The sequence below is a fragment of the Rattus norvegicus genome, chromosome 12, assembly GCF_036323735.1.
Source record: "Rattus norvegicus strain BN/NHsdMcwi chromosome 12, GRCr8, whole genome shotgun sequence".
In the NCBI taxonomy this organism is placed as follows: Eukaryota; Metazoa; Chordata; class Mammalia; order Rodentia; family Muridae; genus Rattus; species Rattus norvegicus.
Genome location: NC_086030.1, coordinates 36,790,391 through 36,809,895, shown reverse-complemented (window position 1 = coordinate 36,809,895; position 19,505 = coordinate 36,790,391). Strand labels below are relative to the sequence as shown.

The following is a 19,505-nucleotide window of genomic DNA, read 5'->3' as shown; positions in this document are numbered from 1 at the left end:
TGACCTGTGACCTCCACATGTGCACACACACACACCACCATCATCATCACCATCACCATCAGCGTTATCACCACCATCACCATCAGCAGCAGCATCCTCATCCTCATCATCTCACTGTGCTTCCTGGGGACTGTGAATGAAGGGTTTGCCCCATGAGGTTTAGCTCCTCCCAGTCATCCAGGGGTAGAGTCACCGAGTCAGTAGCACGTGAGGTTCTTAGACCTGTAGCTTCCCACCACGGGGCCACCCTTAGAGGCCAGGCTGAAGAGTTGCTGTTTTACTTGTTTTTTTTTTTTTTTTTTTTTTTTTTTAGGGAATTACGATGACTTATACCACTGGTCTGTCCGGTCGTATTCAGACTTCTGGGCTGAGTTCTGGAAGTTCAGTGGAATTGTCTGCTCTCGCATGTATGATGAGGTAAGTGAATCTGGCCACACTCTTGCCTCCTTTCATGGTTGTTTCCAAGTGAAACGTTGCTTAAGGAATACTGAATCATGCCTGCAAATCCCATGTGTGGACCAGCAATATGGCTCAGTGGGGAAAGGTGCTTGCTGCTAAGCCTGATGGCCTGAGCTCGATCCTTGGCACATATGTGGTAGAAAGAGAACTGACTGGGCTGGAGAGATGGCTCAATGGTTAGGAGCACTGACTGCTCTTCCAGAGGTCCTGAGTTCAATTCCCAGCAACCACATGGTGGCTCACAACCATCTGCGATGGGATCTGATGCCCTCTTCTGGTGTGTCTGAAGAAAGTGACAGTGTACTCATATAAATAAAAGAAAGCAAAATATTTAAAAAAAAAGAAAGAAAGAAAAGAAAGAGAACGGACTTCTGCAGATTGTCCTCGGATCTCATATGTGCGGTGGTACATGCAACACCCCTTACACACATACATGCATATATGCACACTTTGAAAATGTAAGGAGGTGACTCAGCGGTTAAGAGCATTGACTGCTCTTCCAGAGGACCTGGGTTCACTTCTCAGCAGCTCATAGAAATCTCTAACTCCAGTTGCAGGGGATCCAATGTCCTCGTCTGGCTTCCACAGGCGCTGCACACATATGGTGCACAGACATTCATGCCAGCAGAACGCCCATACAAAGTATAAAATAAGAAAAAATTAAAATTAGCACACAGGGGGTTGGGGATTTAGCTCAGTGGTAGAGCGCTTGCCTAGGAAGCGCAAGGCCCTGGGTTCGGTCCCCAGCTCCGAAAAAAAGAACCAAAAAAAAAAAAAAAAAATTAGCACACAGGAGACCGAAGCTGTAGGAAGTCCCTGTCTCAGATAACCCCAGACACCTTCCTCCTCACATTACACTGGCGGGAGATGATGTAGTGTGGGCATGGCTTTAAAGTGTGCAGTCGGAGGTATAAGCAGACTTTTCAGAGAGCTCTCAGCTCCTGGTCAATAAAATGATACCCAGGAAGAGCCCCCTGTCTGAAGCACATTTTGCTGCCAGCTCTCAGAGACAGAGACTAAGGTCTCAGCACCACAGGAAAGGCAGAGTCATTTTCCCACAGAATTGTGGGTTGAGGTGGGGCGGGGCCCCAGGCTTGCCTCCTGTTTTCAGCATGTCTGTGTGACAAGGCTCTCCGACAGGTTTTCTGTTCTTCATTTATTCTGTGCTGGGGACGAATGGGGGGTGGCAGGTCTTTGGGGTGCTGAACTACAGCCCAGTTTCAGTTTTAGACAATGTATGCTCACCCGTGCCCACCCGTGCCCGCCCGAGACAGAGTTTTCTGTGTAGCCCTGGCCGGTCCAGAACTCAGTCTGTAGACCAGGCTGGCCTTAAACTCAAAGAGATCTACCTGCCTCTGTCTCCTGAGTGCTAGGATTGAAGACCACTACCCCGACTCCCTTCCTCCTTTTCAGACAGGATTTCATGTAGCCCAGGCTGGCCTCAAACTCCTGATCCTCTCACCTCCACTTCCCAGATACCGGGCCTGAACTCCACTTCTGGCCTGGGCGTTTCCTCCACTTCCTCTTTAGCAGCTGTCTTGTTAGGTTCTTGGTAATCTCTGTTGTAAGAACTTCCGGGACGGCTTCCCCGGGTGCGGGGCTGTGCTATCTCCTCAGGTTGGTATATGGGTGATGTCACAAGGCTCTGTGCTGAGCCTCTGGCTCCCTTCTGCTGTCCTCTGCAGGTTGTGGACACATCCAAAGGAATTGCAGATGTCCCTGAGTGGTTCAGAGGCAGCCGCCTCAACTATGCAGAGAACCTTCTGCGGCACAAGGAGAACGACAGAGTCGCCCTTTACGTGGCCCGTGAGTCCCACGAGTGTCCTGGGGTGGTGACCGTGTATGGCCCTGTGGATGTGGAGGGGCTTCTAGGAGGGTTTCAGCAGTGTCAGCATCTTTCCGGCATAACAGACACCTCTGCTGGGAGACAGAGAGGGCTGGCCAGAGACTCTTGTTGATTCTGTCATCTCCCCTGACACCCCCCACTCCCCCACAAGACAAGGTTTCTTTGTGAAGCCCTGGCTGTCCTGGAACTCACTCTATAGACCAGGTTGGCCTCGAATTCACAGAGATCCTCCTGCCTCTGCTACCAGAGGGCTGGGACTCAAGGTGCGCATCACTGCTGTCCTGTCTGTTCCCAACATTCTTGTGTGTGCAGTGTATGTTCGTCCATGTTCAGGAGTGCACAGGCGCACATGTGCTCGTGAGAGACAAGAGGACCACTTGGGTCCATGCTAGTCTGAGGTAGTTTGTGGAGATGGATGTTTCAAGTGGCTGCAGGCTCCCCTTGAGTAATAACACTTTCGCTCTTTAGTCAGGCAGTTTGATCACCCAGTAGGGGGTGGGTGGAGCTTCCTGGAGCCATTGGCTTTTGTAAGTGAAGGTTCAGTTTTTCAGACAGTGGCAGCATAGTCGGGTGTTTGGCCCTAATGGCTTCTGAAAAGAACCCGGTGTGCTGTACTCTTTGCTGTCACTGTCTCGCTCTGGCAGCGGCCAGTTTTCTCTACTATTTATCAATTTTTGTTTTACTTAGTCAGAAGTGTTGCCAGGGGAAGGGTCAGATCCTTGGGCTTGGCATAAGAATGAATGAGATCGAGGGAGGATTTTAGTTCAAGGCCCAGCCTCATGCTGTTGCTGTGTGACTTTAGGTAAGTTACTCAGCCTCTCTGGCTGTTTCTGCACTGCCAAGTGGGACCCATGATAACATCTACTTCAGGATTGTTGTTGGGTTGAGCTGGGCATTCGTGTGTGTGTGTGTGTGTGTGTGTGTGTGTGTGTGTGTGTGTGTGTATGAGAGAGAGAGAGAGAGAGAGAGAGAGAGAGAGAGAGAGAGAGAGGAGAGAACAGCTCATTGGCACAGGAATTAGGTGGGCTTCTCTGTCAAGGTTCTAGGTTGGAAATCAGTGCAGCTCTCAACATGGTGGCTGTCTGTTTCTCACGGTAGCTTCTCACTGAGCACCTCAGGGGGGAACAGACCTGAGGTCTCAGAGCCTACAGTCATTTCTGACCCACACATTCAGCACAGTGCTCATGTCGGGTTTGGGTGTTGATCACCCTTTACTTCTTCCTCCCCTGGGTTCCTCCCCTGTGGTGCAGTTCAGTCTGAGGCCTTGGCTCAGGTGCCTGCCAGCCTCTCTCCTGCCCTTAGGAGCATTGGTGTCTCTGTTAACCCCTCATGCACCTGCTCCTCAGACCCAGGCAGATGCTGGGACTGCAGCCTTTCGTGGTACAAACTCCCTGCTCTCATGAGGCAGATATTCTAGGGGAGGAGAGGGAAGGGAGAGGCCTTAGTGCTAGGAAGAACAAATAAGATAGTCCAATAGGAAGGAACTGGTGGGCTGAGGGGCTGAGGGGGACCGGCTTTGGTCAGAGCTGCCTGGTGCAGAGTGTCTGCTTTTTCTTTCTGAGAACTCACCTACTCCTTGTCACCTGTCCCTGGAGTCATGCTGCATGGCCTTGGCACCCAGCACCAGCTTTTCTTTCTTTCTTTTTTTTGGTGGGGTGAGGTAGTTCCTCTCTACAGGGTTTCTTAATGTAGCCCAGGCTATCCTAGACTTAGACCAGGCTGGCCTTGAACTTACAGAGATCTACCTGCCTCTGCCTCCCAAGTGCAGGGATTAAACACATGCACCACCACTCTGGGCTAGCCTCAGCTTTTCAAGGTCTATCTCATTGCATCTGTTCGTGTTATCTTCCTGAACACTGACAAGGTCCTATTTCCTGGTGCCTAAGTATGTGTGTGTCCATCTGGGTCTTGGGAAGGCCATTGGGGAAGGCCATAGTGTTCTATGCCCAGGGTTCTAGCCTGACACCAACTTACCTTCCTCTCCAGACCCATATAAACTTAAGTGCTTCACTCAGTACTCCGTAAGCTCTTGCTTTCTCCCCCCGAAAAATGGGAACAGTCTCTAGTCTTAAATCCCAAGCCACAGTGGCATTCCTGATGCTCGGGGAAACTGAGGAACTGCTTCTCAGTGCTGGTGGTGAGGGCATCCAGGTGGGTACTGAGCCAAAGATGATCCCCAATTCTTGTCACCCTATCCCCTCTCTGAGAGGAATGCAGATCACCTGAGCTGTCATTTGTGGAAGCTTTGCTCTGAGTGGGCAGAGGAGGCTGTAGTCTCAGTCTCCCTGGGGCCTTCCCTTTAAGGTTGGAGCTTTGGTGAGCCAGCTTCCTTCCTCACAGCTTTAGAGTGGCGGATGCCCTAAAGCTGGGGCTCCCTGATAGCCTACAAACCTCTGTCAGACAGCCATTCAGGTGCCTAGAAGCAAACACATCAAACTGAGCCTGCACTCCTCCCTGGCTCGCACTTGGCCTCCCCAAGTCCCAAGGCTGGCCTACATTTTCTCTGTTTTTTTCTAAATGGTGTCATCTGCCCTTCCCCCTCCCTGCCACCTGCCCCTGACAGATGTTGGCTGGCTGTGCCCTGCTCACCCAGGCATCCACTGCAGCACTCAGGTTTGCTTCTTTAAAGCCACAGGTACTTTAGCCTTCGTGCTCCAGTGAGCAGCCAGCCCCTCAGCCCCGCCAGGCTTTGTTAGCACAGGTGTCTGCACAGCGCACTTTGTCTCTGAGTGCAGTGGCCTGATAGAAATGGCCAGGCCTGATAAACATAGGTGTGGCTGCAGGACCAGCCCAGCATGGTCAAAGAGAGACTGGTGGGCTTATGTTCGTCCCTCGAACATGGGGGACACCAGTTGTGGGCCTCAGGATGAGGAGGCTCACTCACTTGTGGAAAGCACCTTGCCTCAGAGATGGTGGTGGAAGGGCTAGTGCCTTCCCGAGGCATTGTTTCTTCCAGGAGAAGTCCTGTTCCTCCACAGCATAGTCGAGTTGCTGTGACAGATCACCTGACAGTCCACCTTGGACAAATTTTCCACCTCAGTCCTTTTGGGTTAGCTGGATGGCCGACAGAGGCTGCCTAACCCAAAGGCTACCTGCAAAGGCCTCTCCCTTGGCTTGCATGAGTTTTCACAGCAGGCTGCTGGCTCCCCTCAGTGGACCACGGGGGAGGTGCAGGGTCTTGTTTTTGTGCTGAGATAATCATGTGCTGTTCTCTCTGAGCTCTATCTGACAGTCGATTTTACTTCTGATTAGAGCAGCGGCTCCCATCTGGAGATCAAACAACCCTTTCATAGGAGTGGCATACCAGATGTTTACATTATGATTCATAACAGCAAATCACAGTTATGAAGTGGCAATGAAAATAATTTTATTGTTAGGGGGTCGCCACAACACGAGGAACTATATTAAGGGGCTGCAGCATTAGGAAAGCTGAGAAGCACTGACCTAGAGACAGTGTCAGTCACTAAATGGCCACAGCTGGACTGGAGCATGTAATTCTCCAGCCTCAGTCTTCTGAGGAGCTGGGATGACAGTCTTGAGGCACCAGGCCCAGCTGCTGTGATGTCTTTTGTGACCAAGGCTCAGCGGTCACTCTGTGGCCCCCACAGTGACCCATTGGTCACTTTGGACCAGGCCTGTGGAGCTGAGAGGGGCTGTGTGAGGCACCTATGCTGCCATTTTTAGTTCTTTCTAATGAAAAGGTAAAAATTGGCATTGATGTTTTGACATAATTTCTTGGGTAAGGACTCTTGTGGGCCTTAGAGAGACCCTCATAGCGAGGCCTCTGCCTGCAACAGTGGTCACTTAATTTTTTTTGATGGGGGGACACTTAACAAGGCCTCACTATGAAGCCCCGGCTAGCCTAGAACTCCCTATGTAGACCAGGCTGGCTTCATACTTACAGGTTGGCTTGCGTTTGCTTCCTGAGTGCTGGGATTCAAGGCTTGGGCCACCACACTCTGCTCCTTTAATTTTTTTTTTTTTTATTTTGCACCGTTTAATTTTGGCATTAGCTAGTCAGTCAAGAGGTAATCATCAAAGCCTGGCCCAGGGTAGACAGCTCCTTAGCACTGAGAAGGAGTTAGCGACTGCTGCTGAAAACTGAACAGAGAGAGCCCGAGGTGTGCCACACGGAGGGCAAGCTCAAGGCTCATCTCAAGGGGGCCTGGGGGGTGGCTGGGCTGCTGGGCTGGGCTGGCCATAGAAACCTCTTTCCTTACTCAGGTATCTGGAAATGGAGGTGACCATGAGGGGCTTGTGACCAAAGAATAACTCGGTGGTGACAGGCATGTGGCAGGCCCGGGAAGCACTTCAGGCGACTGCTGTTCACATGCTGTCTCCATATTAGTTTCCAGGCTTCCATATCGCACTCTCCATTCATACAACGTAACCTCCAGGGCTGTGGGGTTCTCCCATCATCACACCAGTCTGCTATTTTCATCAGCAGTTCCTCCTGGGGCATCCTGCCTGGGGTCGGAGCCTGGCTTCCACCCTGCCTGGTTCTCCTGTGGAGTAGCCCCACCCCAGGCCATGTCTAGGTTCCCTTCTCCTGGGCACTTCTCCCATGTCCAGGTCCCTTTGTCCTGGGCACCAGTTGATCCTCATCCTGATCTATGCTTGAGTGGTCCTTGTTCTCTCCTCAGGGGAAGGCAGAGAGGAGATTGCGAAGGTGACTTTCGAAGAGCTTCGGCAGCAGGTGGCTCTGTTTGCAGCCGCCATGAGGAAGATGGGCGTGAAGAAAGGGGACCGTGTGGTCGGTAAGGGCTCTCTCCTCCCCTCCCTCCTCTCCCCTCCCCTCCCCTTCTTTGGTAAATACCTTTCAGTGCTCTGATGGTTCAGTCCTTAGAACCCAGACTCAAACCAAAGCAAAGCAAACCAACAACAAAAGGTGGAGAGACTTGAAATTCGGGAAAAGTTTAGCTGTGTGTAGAACATACCATCGTATGACTGTGTACATGGGTCAGGGCTGACACAGGGTGAATCGCATGAAGAGTCTTTGGTGTACTGGTACACCCATCCTTCTAGAATCTGGGAGGCTGAGGTGGGAGATTGTCAGACCAGTTTCACAGGGAGATCGTGTCTCAGAACAAAACTAATAGCAACTAAAAAAAAAAAAAGATAAAAAAGGATAAACCAAGAATCTCCACTCATTGTTCCGGAATGGACGGAGGTTGTGTTTCATGGATGGAAAGGGGCAAGAATGTCCAGGAGTGGTCTGTGCAGTCCGTGGATTAACGGAGATGCATGTAGGTAGAAGTTAGCTCTGTTGCCATGGGGCAGCATGAAGGAGGAAATGGAGCCAGACAGTAGCCATAGCCTGTGCAAAGGCCCTGCGGCTGCTGGGAACCAGGTGTCTGTAGGCACAAGGGCACTGGGACAGATGCCCAGCCCTGATCTGTCATGGCTTTCTCCTCTTCTACCTGCCCCCACCCCGAACTGCTCTAAACCTTACTCCTCATTGCCCCCCTTTTTGACACAAGGCAAGGAAAGAGATGTGCAGAACCCTCAGGCAGTGGGAGTGGGCAGAGGGGAGCCTCTGGACTTGGGTCCAGGAGCTTGTTGGGGACTGCTGTTCAGGAGGTACCCTGGAATCTGCTGGCCTCTAGGCCTGGAGGTCCCTCCTGAATGTCCCTGCACCCGATTTTCCCCTCAGGTGGCATCACACTTCCTGCTGAGAGCTCAGCCACCTTTCCAGGCCTCCTTTGGCCTTGAGTTCCAAGCAGCAGGAAGGCCTATGGGGATCTGTCCTTTCTTCACCCAGTAACTTGAGTTAGTGCCAGAAGGGTGTGCCTCGGGCAAACTGTTCTTCCAAGGCAGCATGGGGCTCAATTCCTGACCCTCAGTTGGACAAGGCCATAGGCCAGGGCCAGCTCTGGGTCGTTATGTGCTGTTTCTGGCAGAGTATGCCTCTCCTGAGGGCACTGCCTGCCAGCAGGCGCCAGCTTGTGTTCGCAGAGGGTTGGTCTGCAGCCACAGAGCAGGGACCAGGTCCAGGGCTGGTCCCGGAGCCCTGCAGCTCCTTCTTAGGCTGTGGGCAGGTCATGGAGTGATCACAGCCTGTGCTGGTTGGCAGGCCTCACACTATCGCCCGTGTTCTGTGTGTGCCTGCTTTACCCGGCATCAGGGTGAGTAGATGCTGCTCACTCAGGCCACCCAGGCAAGGCTTGGCCCTATCTGCAGTATCAGCTTGGCTTTGCTTTGTGAGCTATGGCCTCTGATGTCATCTTTATGTTGTTTGTCTGCTCTGCAGCCCCCAGGGACAGACTCTGCGTGCGTCTGTCCCTGAAGATAGGCCCCGTTTCCGTTCTGGGCCCGATCCCTGCTGTGGAAGGCCAAGCACACAGCTGGCGTCTAATAAATGGCTGTTAGGTGAATACGCGTGAGGCTGGGCCAGCATTCAGTCTGTTCAGGGTTTTGTTTGTTTGTATTTTTAGACGGGCTCTTGTTATGCGACCCAGGCTGGCCTGGAACTTTGGTCCTCCTGCATGTATCACTGTGTGTAGCCAGCATGGGCTTTAAAGGTTGAAAATTCACTTTTCTTGTGCCCTTCTTGGTTCTATATAAGCTGGTTTGTTTTGTTTGTTTTTTGTTTTTTAATTTTTAAAAAGGATTGCTTGGAATGTAAAGTAAACAAGTGAAAAATAAATGAAAAAGATTATCTGGGTATTTTATGTATCTGAGTGCTCTCAGACACACCAGAAGAGGGCATCAGATCTCATTACAGATGGTTGCAAGCCACTGTGTGGTTGCTGGGAATCGAACTCAGGACCTCTGGAAGAGCAGTCAGTGCTCTAACTGCTGAGCCATCTCTCCAGCCCCTTTAGCTGACACTTTTTAAAATCTGGCTAAGCAAGGCCGAAACCTCTTCTGATTTTTGTTTTTCATCCCTCCAGTTTGTTTTCTGGTGCTGGATCAGAAGTCAGGGCCGATGCCTGGCAAGGCTTCACCACCGAGCCTCAAGCCAGCCCCTCATTTGCATTCTTTCAAATCAGTGGGCAGCAGCAGGTGTTTCTGAGAGAAGGGAAACAGAGCCAGGGTTGCCTGGAGACATTTGAAACCCTTTCTGGGACTGGGCTCTCCTGAGGTGGGTGGGGTGACGATGACACACTCATGACACAGGATGATTTTCTCCAGAAGTCAGGGCTCTTTAGTCTGGCTGGCTCTTGGCCTGCCCTTCTGAGGCTCCTGGTCAGTCGGCTTCCCTCTGCCCTGACTGCAGCTCCACAGGAAGAGTCACTAAGTATCAGATGGTGAGGAGCTGCACTAAACAGTTGACAGCTGTTTTCTTTTGTTTGCAATATGGTCCCCTAGGTAGGTCTGATGGCTTAGGAGGAGGGCGGGCTGCTTGCCGGGAGCCTGCTAGAGTGCACATTCCTCTGGGCAGTGAGTCTGGCCTCCCTCGGGTAACCACAGTGAAGAGGCTCTTCAGTTTGCAAGTGAGCAGTTCTAGCGTGGGCCTTGCCACCTGCCAGGCAACAGAGTGCTCTCGTGGGGTTGAGGGGAACAGTGCCCGAGCGCTGCCCTCCGAGTATCTGTGGACTATCAGGGGACACATATGAGCTTTCTTTTTTTTTTTTGGTTCTTTTTTTTGGAGCTGGGGACCGAACCCAGGGCCTTGCGCTTCCTAGGCAAGCGCTCTACCACTGAGCTAAATCCCCAACCCCGATATGAGCTTTCAAACATCGAGTCCAGACTGCTGTTGTCTCTCTAGAGAAGGTTGTTCAGGTCCCCAGGTGGGTGCTTATCCACATCCCCTTTCCCCAGAGCCCTGGCACTGTCTGTTTTGTGGATGGTGAACCCTCTAACCATCAACAAATGTTCTCTGCCTCCCTGTTCTGAGCCAGCCTCCCTGGTGATAGGGCCCTGACTCATTCTGCCCCAAAGGGTTACACATAGCTCTCCCTGTGTGTGTGTATTTGCCTGTCCTCTATTGTTCTGCTCACCCATATGCCAGCCAGCACATTTCTCAGGGCAGTGCTTCTCAACCTGTGGGTTTTAGCCTGTTTGGATGTCAACCACCCTTTCTTTTTTTTTTTTTTTTGGTTCTTTTTTTCGGAGCTGGGGACCGAACCCAGGGCCTTGCGCTTCCTAGGTAAGCGCTCTACCACTGAGCTAAATCCCCAGCCCCGTCAACCACCCTTTCACAGAGGTCCCTAAGACCATTAGAAGACACAGATATTTACATTACGATTCATAACAATAGCAAAATTACAGTTATGCCATAACAATGAAAGTAACTTTATAGGTGGGGTCACCACGGTATGAGGAACTGTATAAAAGGGTCGCAGCATTGGGGAGGTTGAGAACCACTGTCTTTGGGTGTATAGGGCAGTCTGAGAGGCATTCAGCAAAGCAAAGATGGAGACAGGTAGAGCCCTTGCCCTCACCTGAGAACCCCAGGTTAAATACCTGGTACATACAAGGTCAGGCGGGAAGCCCCATTGTGGTTCTTACGTCTTAGCTTACAGAAGGCCTCCCTGAGGAAGGGCTGTGTGATTTAAAAGCTGGAAAACAGGTGCGTGCTGAGTGTGGAAAACTGGTGTGTGCATTGCTGTGCTGAAGTACAACAGCTTGTGCAAAGGCCCTGGGGCAGGAGAACACTTGCGTCAGCAGCGTGAGGGAGAAGAACTGGGAAGGGTAGTGTTGTCTGTTGAGGCCATAGGGGTCCTTCTGCTTCAAGGGTAGAAAATGGATCAGTGAGGTAGAGTGAGAGCATCGGCTGGCATTTTGGCTTCTCAGATACTTTAGGCCTCCTGGGGAAACTTTTGGAAGTCTGTGGCTTTGATTCTCTAAACGCAAGGCTTTCTCCCCTCTCTCCCACAGGTTATCTCCCCAACAGTGCCCATGCCGTGGAGGCCATGCTGGCTGCTGCCAGTATTGGAGCCATTTGGAGTTCTACCTCACCAGACTTTGGTGTGAATGTGAGTTGGGGTCCTGTTGGAGGGGTGCCACCCGTTCAGAGAGTGTCCTTGGTGGGGCGGGGCTCTCCAACCTCTTGGAGCCTCTGTCCGTCTGAGTGGAACTGCCAGTGTCTCTCTGGGTGGCCATAAGAGGGAGGGAGGGGAGGGCGGCCAGGAGTCAGATCTTGTCCTTGGTGCTGGGGATTGAACAATGGATGACATGGCCTCACACACACTTATACTGAACAGGGATCTGGTTTGGATTAATTTAACTTAATTTTTTTCTTTTTAAAGACAAAGTCATACTTGGAAGCTCAGATTGCCTTTGAGCTTGAGGCAATCCCCCTGCCTTAGTTCTAGGATTTCAGGCATAAGCCACCTCACCTGTCTTGGACCTTGTTTTCAAGTGTACAGCAGACTGGTTCTTGTTTCCTTCTTTAAAGTCCTGCCCACTGGTTCTTGCTTCTCAGTTATCGGGTGAAGTGTGTCGTTTATCGATTGTGTGTGTGTGTGTGTGTGTGTGTGTGTGTGTGTTTGTGTGTGTGTGTGTGGTTATTGGGTGGCTTGTGTAGCGATCAGTGTTGGTCTGGTGTTATGAAGGCTTTGGGACTCTGTGAGGTTCCTGAATGTCTGCTCTGATCTTGGGTTGGGCTCTCTGAGGAACCCTGGTACTCAGGGTGTTTCTAGAGTGGCCCTGCTTGCTGGAGTTTGCTATAGCCACTGAGGAAGGCCTGCTTTGACCATAATTGTTGGATCAGTGGGGCTGTGGACATCATAGACTCACAAGTGCCAGGAGAATGTTGATTTTAGGAGGACATGTGGTGTCCCTGCCAGTTGTTTCACGTGGTGTCCATGCCAACTGTTTCACGTGGTGTCTCTGCCAGTCGCTCTCCTGGGGTCAAATGCTTCTGACCCAGGTTGGGTCAGTTGGTGTGGCCAGCAGCTGAGGATTGGTCTGGGTACTGGGCTGGTAGAACATGGGCTGAGTGTGAGTGGTGCACCCTGGCTCACTCTGCAGGGGTGAATGTGTGAACTCACGTCTGCTTTAAAGTGTGTTGTCTTGGCAAAGGCTTTTGAGGTATGAACTCATCTTCCCATAGAGGAGAGTGGGCGTTGCTCAGGACCCCTCACTTAGGTCCATAGCCCAGTGGGCTGAGGTGATGCCTGTGTGTCCTTTTCCACTTCCGGTGCCTTTTCTCTGCCTATTGGCACTTCCTGTGCTCTTTCCCATACCTAACTCCCAGACTGGGATCAACAAGGCTCGACTTAGATCGAAACTCCACAGGTAGCCCCCAGCCCTAGGATTGTCTGTGGGGTTGTATGAGCTCGTTGGGGCCCGTAGAGTCCCCATGGGAGGTTCTAGCAAGGTGGCCCTAGCTGCTGTTCTGCTTGGGTCTCTCAGGAAGCGGCTAGAATAAGGAGACAGAAAGGCCTTTAGTATGCGACTGCGCACCTGAGGTCCAGAGCCTGCAATGGGGATCCACAATGCACCTCTCTGGGTACTGAGAGGACGATGCAGGAGACTGTGTGGCTGGGATTCTCTTGACTGTGGGCTTAGTAAGTATTGGCTCTTGCTCACCAGGAGAGAGAGTTGTCATCAGTGCTGGGGTGGCCTGTGGGACTGTGGACCTGAGGTAGAGCTCTAGAATTAGCCATCAGATGGTGGGAACGGGGTGGTGGAGCACCCTTCAGTGGGCTGGACTTCTCTTTTCTGGGCGGAAGTTACCAGCTGTGACTCCAGAGGATTGGTTTCCAGTTAGTGGCTTCCTGGCTTTTTGTCCTGCAGTCTGGAGTGCCCCCTTGCAGGCTGCTTGCTGGGTGTATGATGCTTGTTTGCTGTTATAGACACTAGAGGGCAGTAGGGCGCCACTGTCTCCTCCATTCTGCTGGGCCTCCGCTGTACCTCAGGTCTGACCAGAGGAGGATGCTGTGCTTAGCCACTCCGTGTCAGCCTCAAGGGAGGGTCTCCTTTTGTTGGTCCTCTCCCTTGTCTTATACAGGAAGCTAGTCTTTTGCCTGCTGACTCTGGTCCTTTGTCCTCTGGCGTGCCCACTGTTTCCTCCATCCTCTGGCAGGCCCACTGTTTCCTCGATCCTCTGGCAGGCCCACTGTTTCCTCCATCCTCCATCCTCTGGCAGGCCCACTGTTTCCTCCATCCTCTGGCAGGCCCACTGTTTCCTCCATCCTCTGGCAGGCCCACTGTTTCCTCCCTCCTCTGGCAGGCCCACTGTTTCCTCCCTCCTCTGGCAGGCCCACTGTTTCCTCCATCCTCTGGCAGGCCCACTGTTTCCTCTATCCTCTGGCAGGCCCACTGTTTCCTCCATCCTCTGGCAGGCCCACTGTTTGCTCCACACCTGTTTTCTGGGGATGTGTCCTGGGATAGATCCAAAGTCACTGAAGCTAAGACTGCTTAGCTAACACTGACCACTCTTGTTCAGGGCGAAAACCAGCCGGAAGGAGGTTCTGGAATGGGAACAGAGAGAGACCTGGAACTGGTCAGAGGCCCGGCCAGGGGCTCATGCTCTGAGTTCTGCCTTTCCTGAAGAGAGAGAGCGCCTCGTCTTTGGCTTTCCACAACCCCTTTGATTTTTTGCTCTCTTTCTATGTATAGGAAATATATTAAATAATCACACAGAATATATTATATATCAAATTATATATATTATATATAATTTCTGAGATATATATTTATGTATAAAAATGCTGAGACAGATGTTGCCACCATTTCTCTGTGTAGCCCTGGCTGTCCTGGATTCACTGTAGCCCAGGCTGGCCTCTAACTTACACTCCTTGCCTCTGCCTCCCAAGTGCTGGAGTTAAAGGCCTGCGCCACTGTGCCCAGCTAAGTGCCAGTCATGCACTCACTCTTTGAGACCTGCAATGGAGTGGGACTGTCTTTCCCATTTCATCTAGTGTCTTCTGCTGTCATGACAGAGACTCTCCTCTTGGTGGGGTCAGGCCCAGATCCACATGGATCCTAGCACATAGCCCAAGCCAGTCTCAGATTCATTGTGTCGTTGAGGATGACCTTGAACTTCTGATCCTCCTAGCTCTACCTCTCTGGGATTACAGGTGTGCCACACTGCACCTGGTTTTATGGAGGTCTGGGGATGAAACCCAGGGCTTTGCATACACTAGGTAAGCAATCTTATCAACTGAGCCACATCCCTAGCCCTGGTGGGGTTTTTGTTTGTTTGTTTGTTTGTTTGTTTTTGAGCCAGGCATTTTATAGTAGGGCGGGGCTCAGGCAGGTGGATTTACAGTTAGAATCACTGTCAGTGACCAGGAGTCCTTCAGGGCTATGTCCTTGGCTGGCTGTGGTGTTCTAGGGAGGGCAGGGGTGCATTTATCTGTGATGATGGGGTCTGTTTTGGTCTGCCTTAGTCTCTCTATAATGCCCTCCTGCCGGCTGTCATTCTCTGTGTTCTGTGTAGCACACACATGTGGGCTTGTGGGTCATTGTCCCACAGGAGGTGACCCACCCAGTGCCATTCTTGCCAACTGCTTCGGGGTTTTTTCTGTTTTCTTCTGAGCTCCTGGTGGTTTTAGAGACCTTAGGGAGGCCACCCTCTAAGACCCATGTGCTTAGGGGCTCAGCCTGCAGCCTGTTGCCCTCGTTCTCATAATACGCTCCAGCTGCTTGAATGTTCCTTGAATGGAAGTAGGACAGCGACCGTCTTTACTCTGGGTGACTGGCCATCTGTGTCACTCTGCATGGGCCACCGGTTTCAGCACCTGATTGGTTGGTGAGCACTGGTTCAGGTCAGACCCACCATGGTGGGATGTTCACTGTAGCACAAGGCAGTTTGCATAGCTCTGTGGAGCTCAGCATGCTAGCGGCTCGGCACAAGCTCCGAGCGCTCTCCCTCACACGTCAGCTGCGGTGTGCAGACTGGGATGTGGGAATGCTTGTTGTCTTTGCTGTCTGGGTACTGTCAGTAAGACCGAGGGAGTCTCCGTCATGTCTGAGCCTTAGGCCTCTGGCTGCTGGATCTTCCTTATGGCCACCCATGGATGGAGATGGTCCTCTGAGATGGAGGCCCCGCACTGGGGTTACCCCCTTCCCAGCCTTTCTGGCCTTGAGCTTTATAGCAGGGTTGACCTTCCTTCTATCTGACCACCATCCTTGGCCCCATGCATGGCTGTGGGGTTGCTTTCTAGGTGCTGATGTGGTCCTGCCTGGACATTGAAATACTCACCTCTATCTTGCTATCTGTTCTGTGTGTTTCTCCAACAGAGCAGCCTATGGGCAGTTAGCCCTGGTCCCTAGGGTCAGGCTGCAATCCCAGTTGAGCCTCTGGCTTCTTGACATTGTCTGTTCGAAGTCCTTAACTCAGTCCTTCCTCTCAGTAGTATTCTTCAAGCCTGATGTCACGAGAGTCAAAGGAGGGTGGCGCCTTAGACAATTGAACTTGGAGGGCCTGAGTTCAATTCCCCACAACCACGTGGTGGCTCGCAACCATCTGTAATGGGATCCGATGCCCTCTTCTGGTGTGTCTGAAGACAGCCGCTTTAGCCCTTAGAGGTGTGAACATGCCTGCAGGTTGAGCGCTTCCAATACTGTTCTATATTTTTACAGACAATTGTTTTCTTCTCGCCTTCCCTCCATCCCTGTTCAAGGGCCAGATATGGAGCAGGCACAGAGTTCATGGGCTTGTGTGGTCGGACGCTTCTTATAGCAAAGACTAGGACAGGCCCCGGTGTCTGTGCTGCAGGTGTTCAGAAGTCCTGTGGTGTCGGGGCATGTGTTGTTGATGGGGTGGATAAGGCTGGAGGGAGACAGGGGCAGGGTACCATTGTTATTGCACACAGGTCCTGGGCGCTCAAAAGGCAGGAGTTGGAGGGGAATCATGTTTACAAGGATAGAGGATGGAGAACGCTCTCATCGCTGGAGCTCTGTCCTGGGGGAGCCTTGGGTACAAAGGGGACTTTATTTTTAAAAATTTTAAAAAATGTATATGAGTACACTATAGCTGTCTTCAGACACACCAGAAGAGGGCATCGGATCCCATTACAGATGGTTGTGAGCCACCATGTGGTTGCTGGGGTTTGAACTCAGGACCTCAGGAAGAGCAATCAGTGTTCTTAACCACTGAGCCATCTCTTCAGCCCCAAAGGGGACTTTCATTGCAGGGGGAGGGAGAATGGGACAGGAAGGCTGGGTCTTCATTACTCTAAAGGGAGTCTCCCTTTCCCTCTGCTCTGACCAGAACACCACAGAGGGGTTCTGTGAACTCCCAGGGCTGACAGCGCCTCACAGAAAAGGTTAGCTCTCCCGGTGCTGCATACTTGGGTTCACTGGTGGGCAGGTGGCGATGTCCCTCACAGAGACAATCTGAGGTGATGGCTACTCAACGAGGGGCTGTGTGAGTGAGAGCCAGGTGTTTCTCCTCAGTCAGATTTGGCAAGGATTTTATTTTACTGTGAAAAAAATAAGTTTTACCAGTGAAGTCTACCTGTCCAGTTCTTTCCTTTCGGTTTTAGTTTTAATATTTATTTATTTATTTATTTATTTATTTATTGATTGATTGATTGATTGATTGCCTTGCTTTGCTTTTGTTTTTATCTTTCGTGACGGGGTTTCTCTGTAGCTTTAGCTATTCTGAAACTCACTCTGTAGACCAGGCTGGCCTCAAACTCACACAGATCCTCCTGCCTCTGCCTCAGGGTCAGTGCAGGGATTCAAGTGCACCACCGTACCTGAACTCTCTTTTCTCCCTGTTGTCATCTTCCTCCTTTTCCTCTTCTTCCTCTTCTACTACTAGACTGCTAATAATACTAATTATGTGTGTGTGTTGTGTCTGTGCACTAATAATATAATTATGTGTGTGTGCATGTGTGTCTGTGCGGAGTCTGACACAGCACATATGTGGCGGTCAGAGGACAATTTTGTAGAGTCACTTCTGTCCTTCCACTTTTACATGGCTTCAGGGACTGAAGTCCACCAGTACCTCCACCCTCTCTCTGAGCCATCCCCACAGCCAGTTTGTTTGTTTTCAAGACAGGGTCTCACTGTGAGCCTAGCCTGAGCTTGAACTCTTGAATTCACAATCCTCTGCTTAGCCTCTGGGTGCTGGGCTGACAGGGTGAGCAGCAAGGGCCTGGTACCTTCCTTCGCCGAGCTGTCTCCACTTCACATCCTCCTTTAGAGTTGGAACCAGAAGCAATGGAACCGTTGTTTCCCTGTGGCTTTCTGATTTTGTCCATATTTTTGGAGTGTGGGGACCCTCGTGGGTTCCCTGGCAGTGCCCAGCACACGGGAGGTGGAATTGGGCCCTCTGTGCTTGTGTGGATAGGGAAAATAAAAGTATTGAGGTGAACGGAGTTTCAGAACCTTTAACTCTGAGGTGATCAGGTGTTAGGGTGCATGAAAACTCCAGGAGGGCTGAGGGGATGCTGCTGTAGCGGGCGAGGGGGCCCCACCTAGAGCTGCCCCTGACCCTTTTAGATTCCCGCTGAGTCAGCACCTCTCTGCTGAGAGTCTCCCAGGGAGTTCTGGAAACATTGCAGGAGCAGCTAATTAGTCACACTTAGGGCCCTAATTAACCTAATGATCCTCTGCAGGTGGCTGGGCCTGCAGCCATATGGGGACCCCATCTGTGATGTGTGCTGTCACTGTGGGTATCTCCCAGCAGCTGCTTGGCAGAAGCACAGAGGGGAGAGGGGTGGAGCCTTCCTGGGCTAAGATACCTCCCTGGCAGTAATGCCAGCCTCCTGGCCACTCCTGGGTAGGGTAGGGGGCTGAGGAAGTCCACCTCAGTGCTTTGATCTGTTCCCCTTGGGGGTGCAGCAGAGGGGTCCTAAGGCTGTGTCTGTCCATGTTAATTTGTATGGGAGCCAAGAGAGGGCTACCCTTGGTTGGCTGTGGATTCCCGTGTGTGGTACACAGTTGTGTGGGGAAGCCTGCTTAGCCAGGCAGGGCTTCCTGAGCCGTACACATTCCTCCAGGAGAATATGAACACTTAGAGGAGGATCCAGGCTCCTCTTATATCAAGGCTTCAGAGAACCTGGCAGCCCTCTAGGAGGCAGACGGCTTATGTCCGTGGAGGGCCGTGGTAGGATGCATTTCTATGCAGTGAGGGCCCTCTGGCAGGGGAGTTGAACCTTTTCTGTTTTAGGACATGTGTTTGAGTCTTCAGCCTTCCTTGCTGTGGCCTCGATATGCTTCCTAGATGTGGATGGAGTTTGTAGGGACTGCCTGTATTAGCTGCAGGTGCTGGGGACAATGGCAGTGCTCAGCCCTGACGCTGATATCTCTCCTGCGTGTATAGTCTCCGATGGCCCTTCCTCTCATTTTCAGGGTGTCCTGGACCGCTTTTCTCAAATTCAGCCGAAACTTATCTTCTCGGTGGAAGCTGTGGTCTACAACGGCAAGGAACACGGCCACCTGGAGAAGCTGCAGCGAGTCGTGAAAGGTACTTGGGGTCCTGCCCCGGGGGGGTGTGTTCTTGGAGTCCTGAGTTTACTTATGTGCATGTATGTGCACACAGAGATGGGGCTCTCCCCAGGGGTTCTGGATGTACGTGCACGTGTATGAAGAGAGGGGTTGCCCCAGAAGTCCTGTGGGCCACACTCCCAGATTGTGCTGGGCGCATGCGCAGACAACAGCTGCAGCCTGACCTTGTCCCACTCCTCCTTCAGGACTTCCTGACCTTCAGCGAGTGGTGCTGATCCCCTATGTCCTCCCAAGGGAGAAGATAGACATTTCCAAGATCCCCAACAGGTGAGGAGCCACCAACCCCAAGACTAGGTCCCGTAGTATATCTGAGGTGGGGAAGCCATTAGCTGAAAGCCTCACTGTGGTGAGCATGGGAAGCCTCCATGATGGATCTCTTCAGACCACACAGCAATGAACCAACTGTCTGCTTCCTGTCTTGCTGTGGTCTGGGAGGGCTCCAGGCCTGGCTTCCTGAGCTGGGCAGAGTAGGCTGGTGTTACATAACCTGTGTACACAAGTGTGCTCACACGTGTGTGTCACACTCAGGTTTGTTCTTGCCTGTGGATGCTGTGTGGATGGACATGTCTGTGGATAGTGTATGTAGCCGACCCGAATCCGTGGGTTCCTCACCTGTGGATATCACCAACTACTGATGGCACACGTTTGGAAAACTGAGCATGTGCCGACCTTATGGGGGCGGGGCCCTGCTTACACAGCATTCCCACTGTGTGTCCTCTGGAGGTGATGAAGGCTGGGAGCCTGTGCTGATACTGACAACTTTTGCCTACAGGCCAAGCACCTGCAGATTTTGGTCCCTGCAGGGGTGGGGGTAGGTGTTGATCCCACATCCCCCAGGACACTG

The 19,505-nt window shown here is 51.9% G+C and overlaps 1 protein-coding gene across 3 annotated transcripts in view; it reads left to right on the top strand.

Moving 5' to 3' along the window:
- Aacs (acetoacetyl-CoA synthetase) overlaps window positions 1–19,505 on the top strand; it is a 43,365-nt gene that overhangs the window by 7,940 nt on the left and 15,920 nt on the right. For 2 of the 3 annotated variants that reach the window (NM_023104.2, XM_063271646.1), the window contains exons 2-7: window positions 314–417; window positions 2,145–2,265; window positions 6,949–7,062; window positions 11,129–11,226; window positions 18,506–18,620; window positions 18,847–18,928. In NM_023104.2, coding sequence (NP_075592.1) covers window positions 314–417; window positions 2,145–2,265; window positions 6,949–7,062; window positions 11,129–11,226; window positions 18,506–18,620; window positions 18,847–18,928 — 634 coding nt within the window. Of the gene's footprint in view, window positions 1–313; window positions 418–2,144; window positions 2,266–2,862; window positions 3,108–6,948; window positions 7,063–11,128; window positions 11,227–18,505; window positions 18,621–18,846; window positions 18,929–19,505 lie in introns of those variants that run through there. The other variant, XM_039089741.2, reaches the window with a different exon arrangement.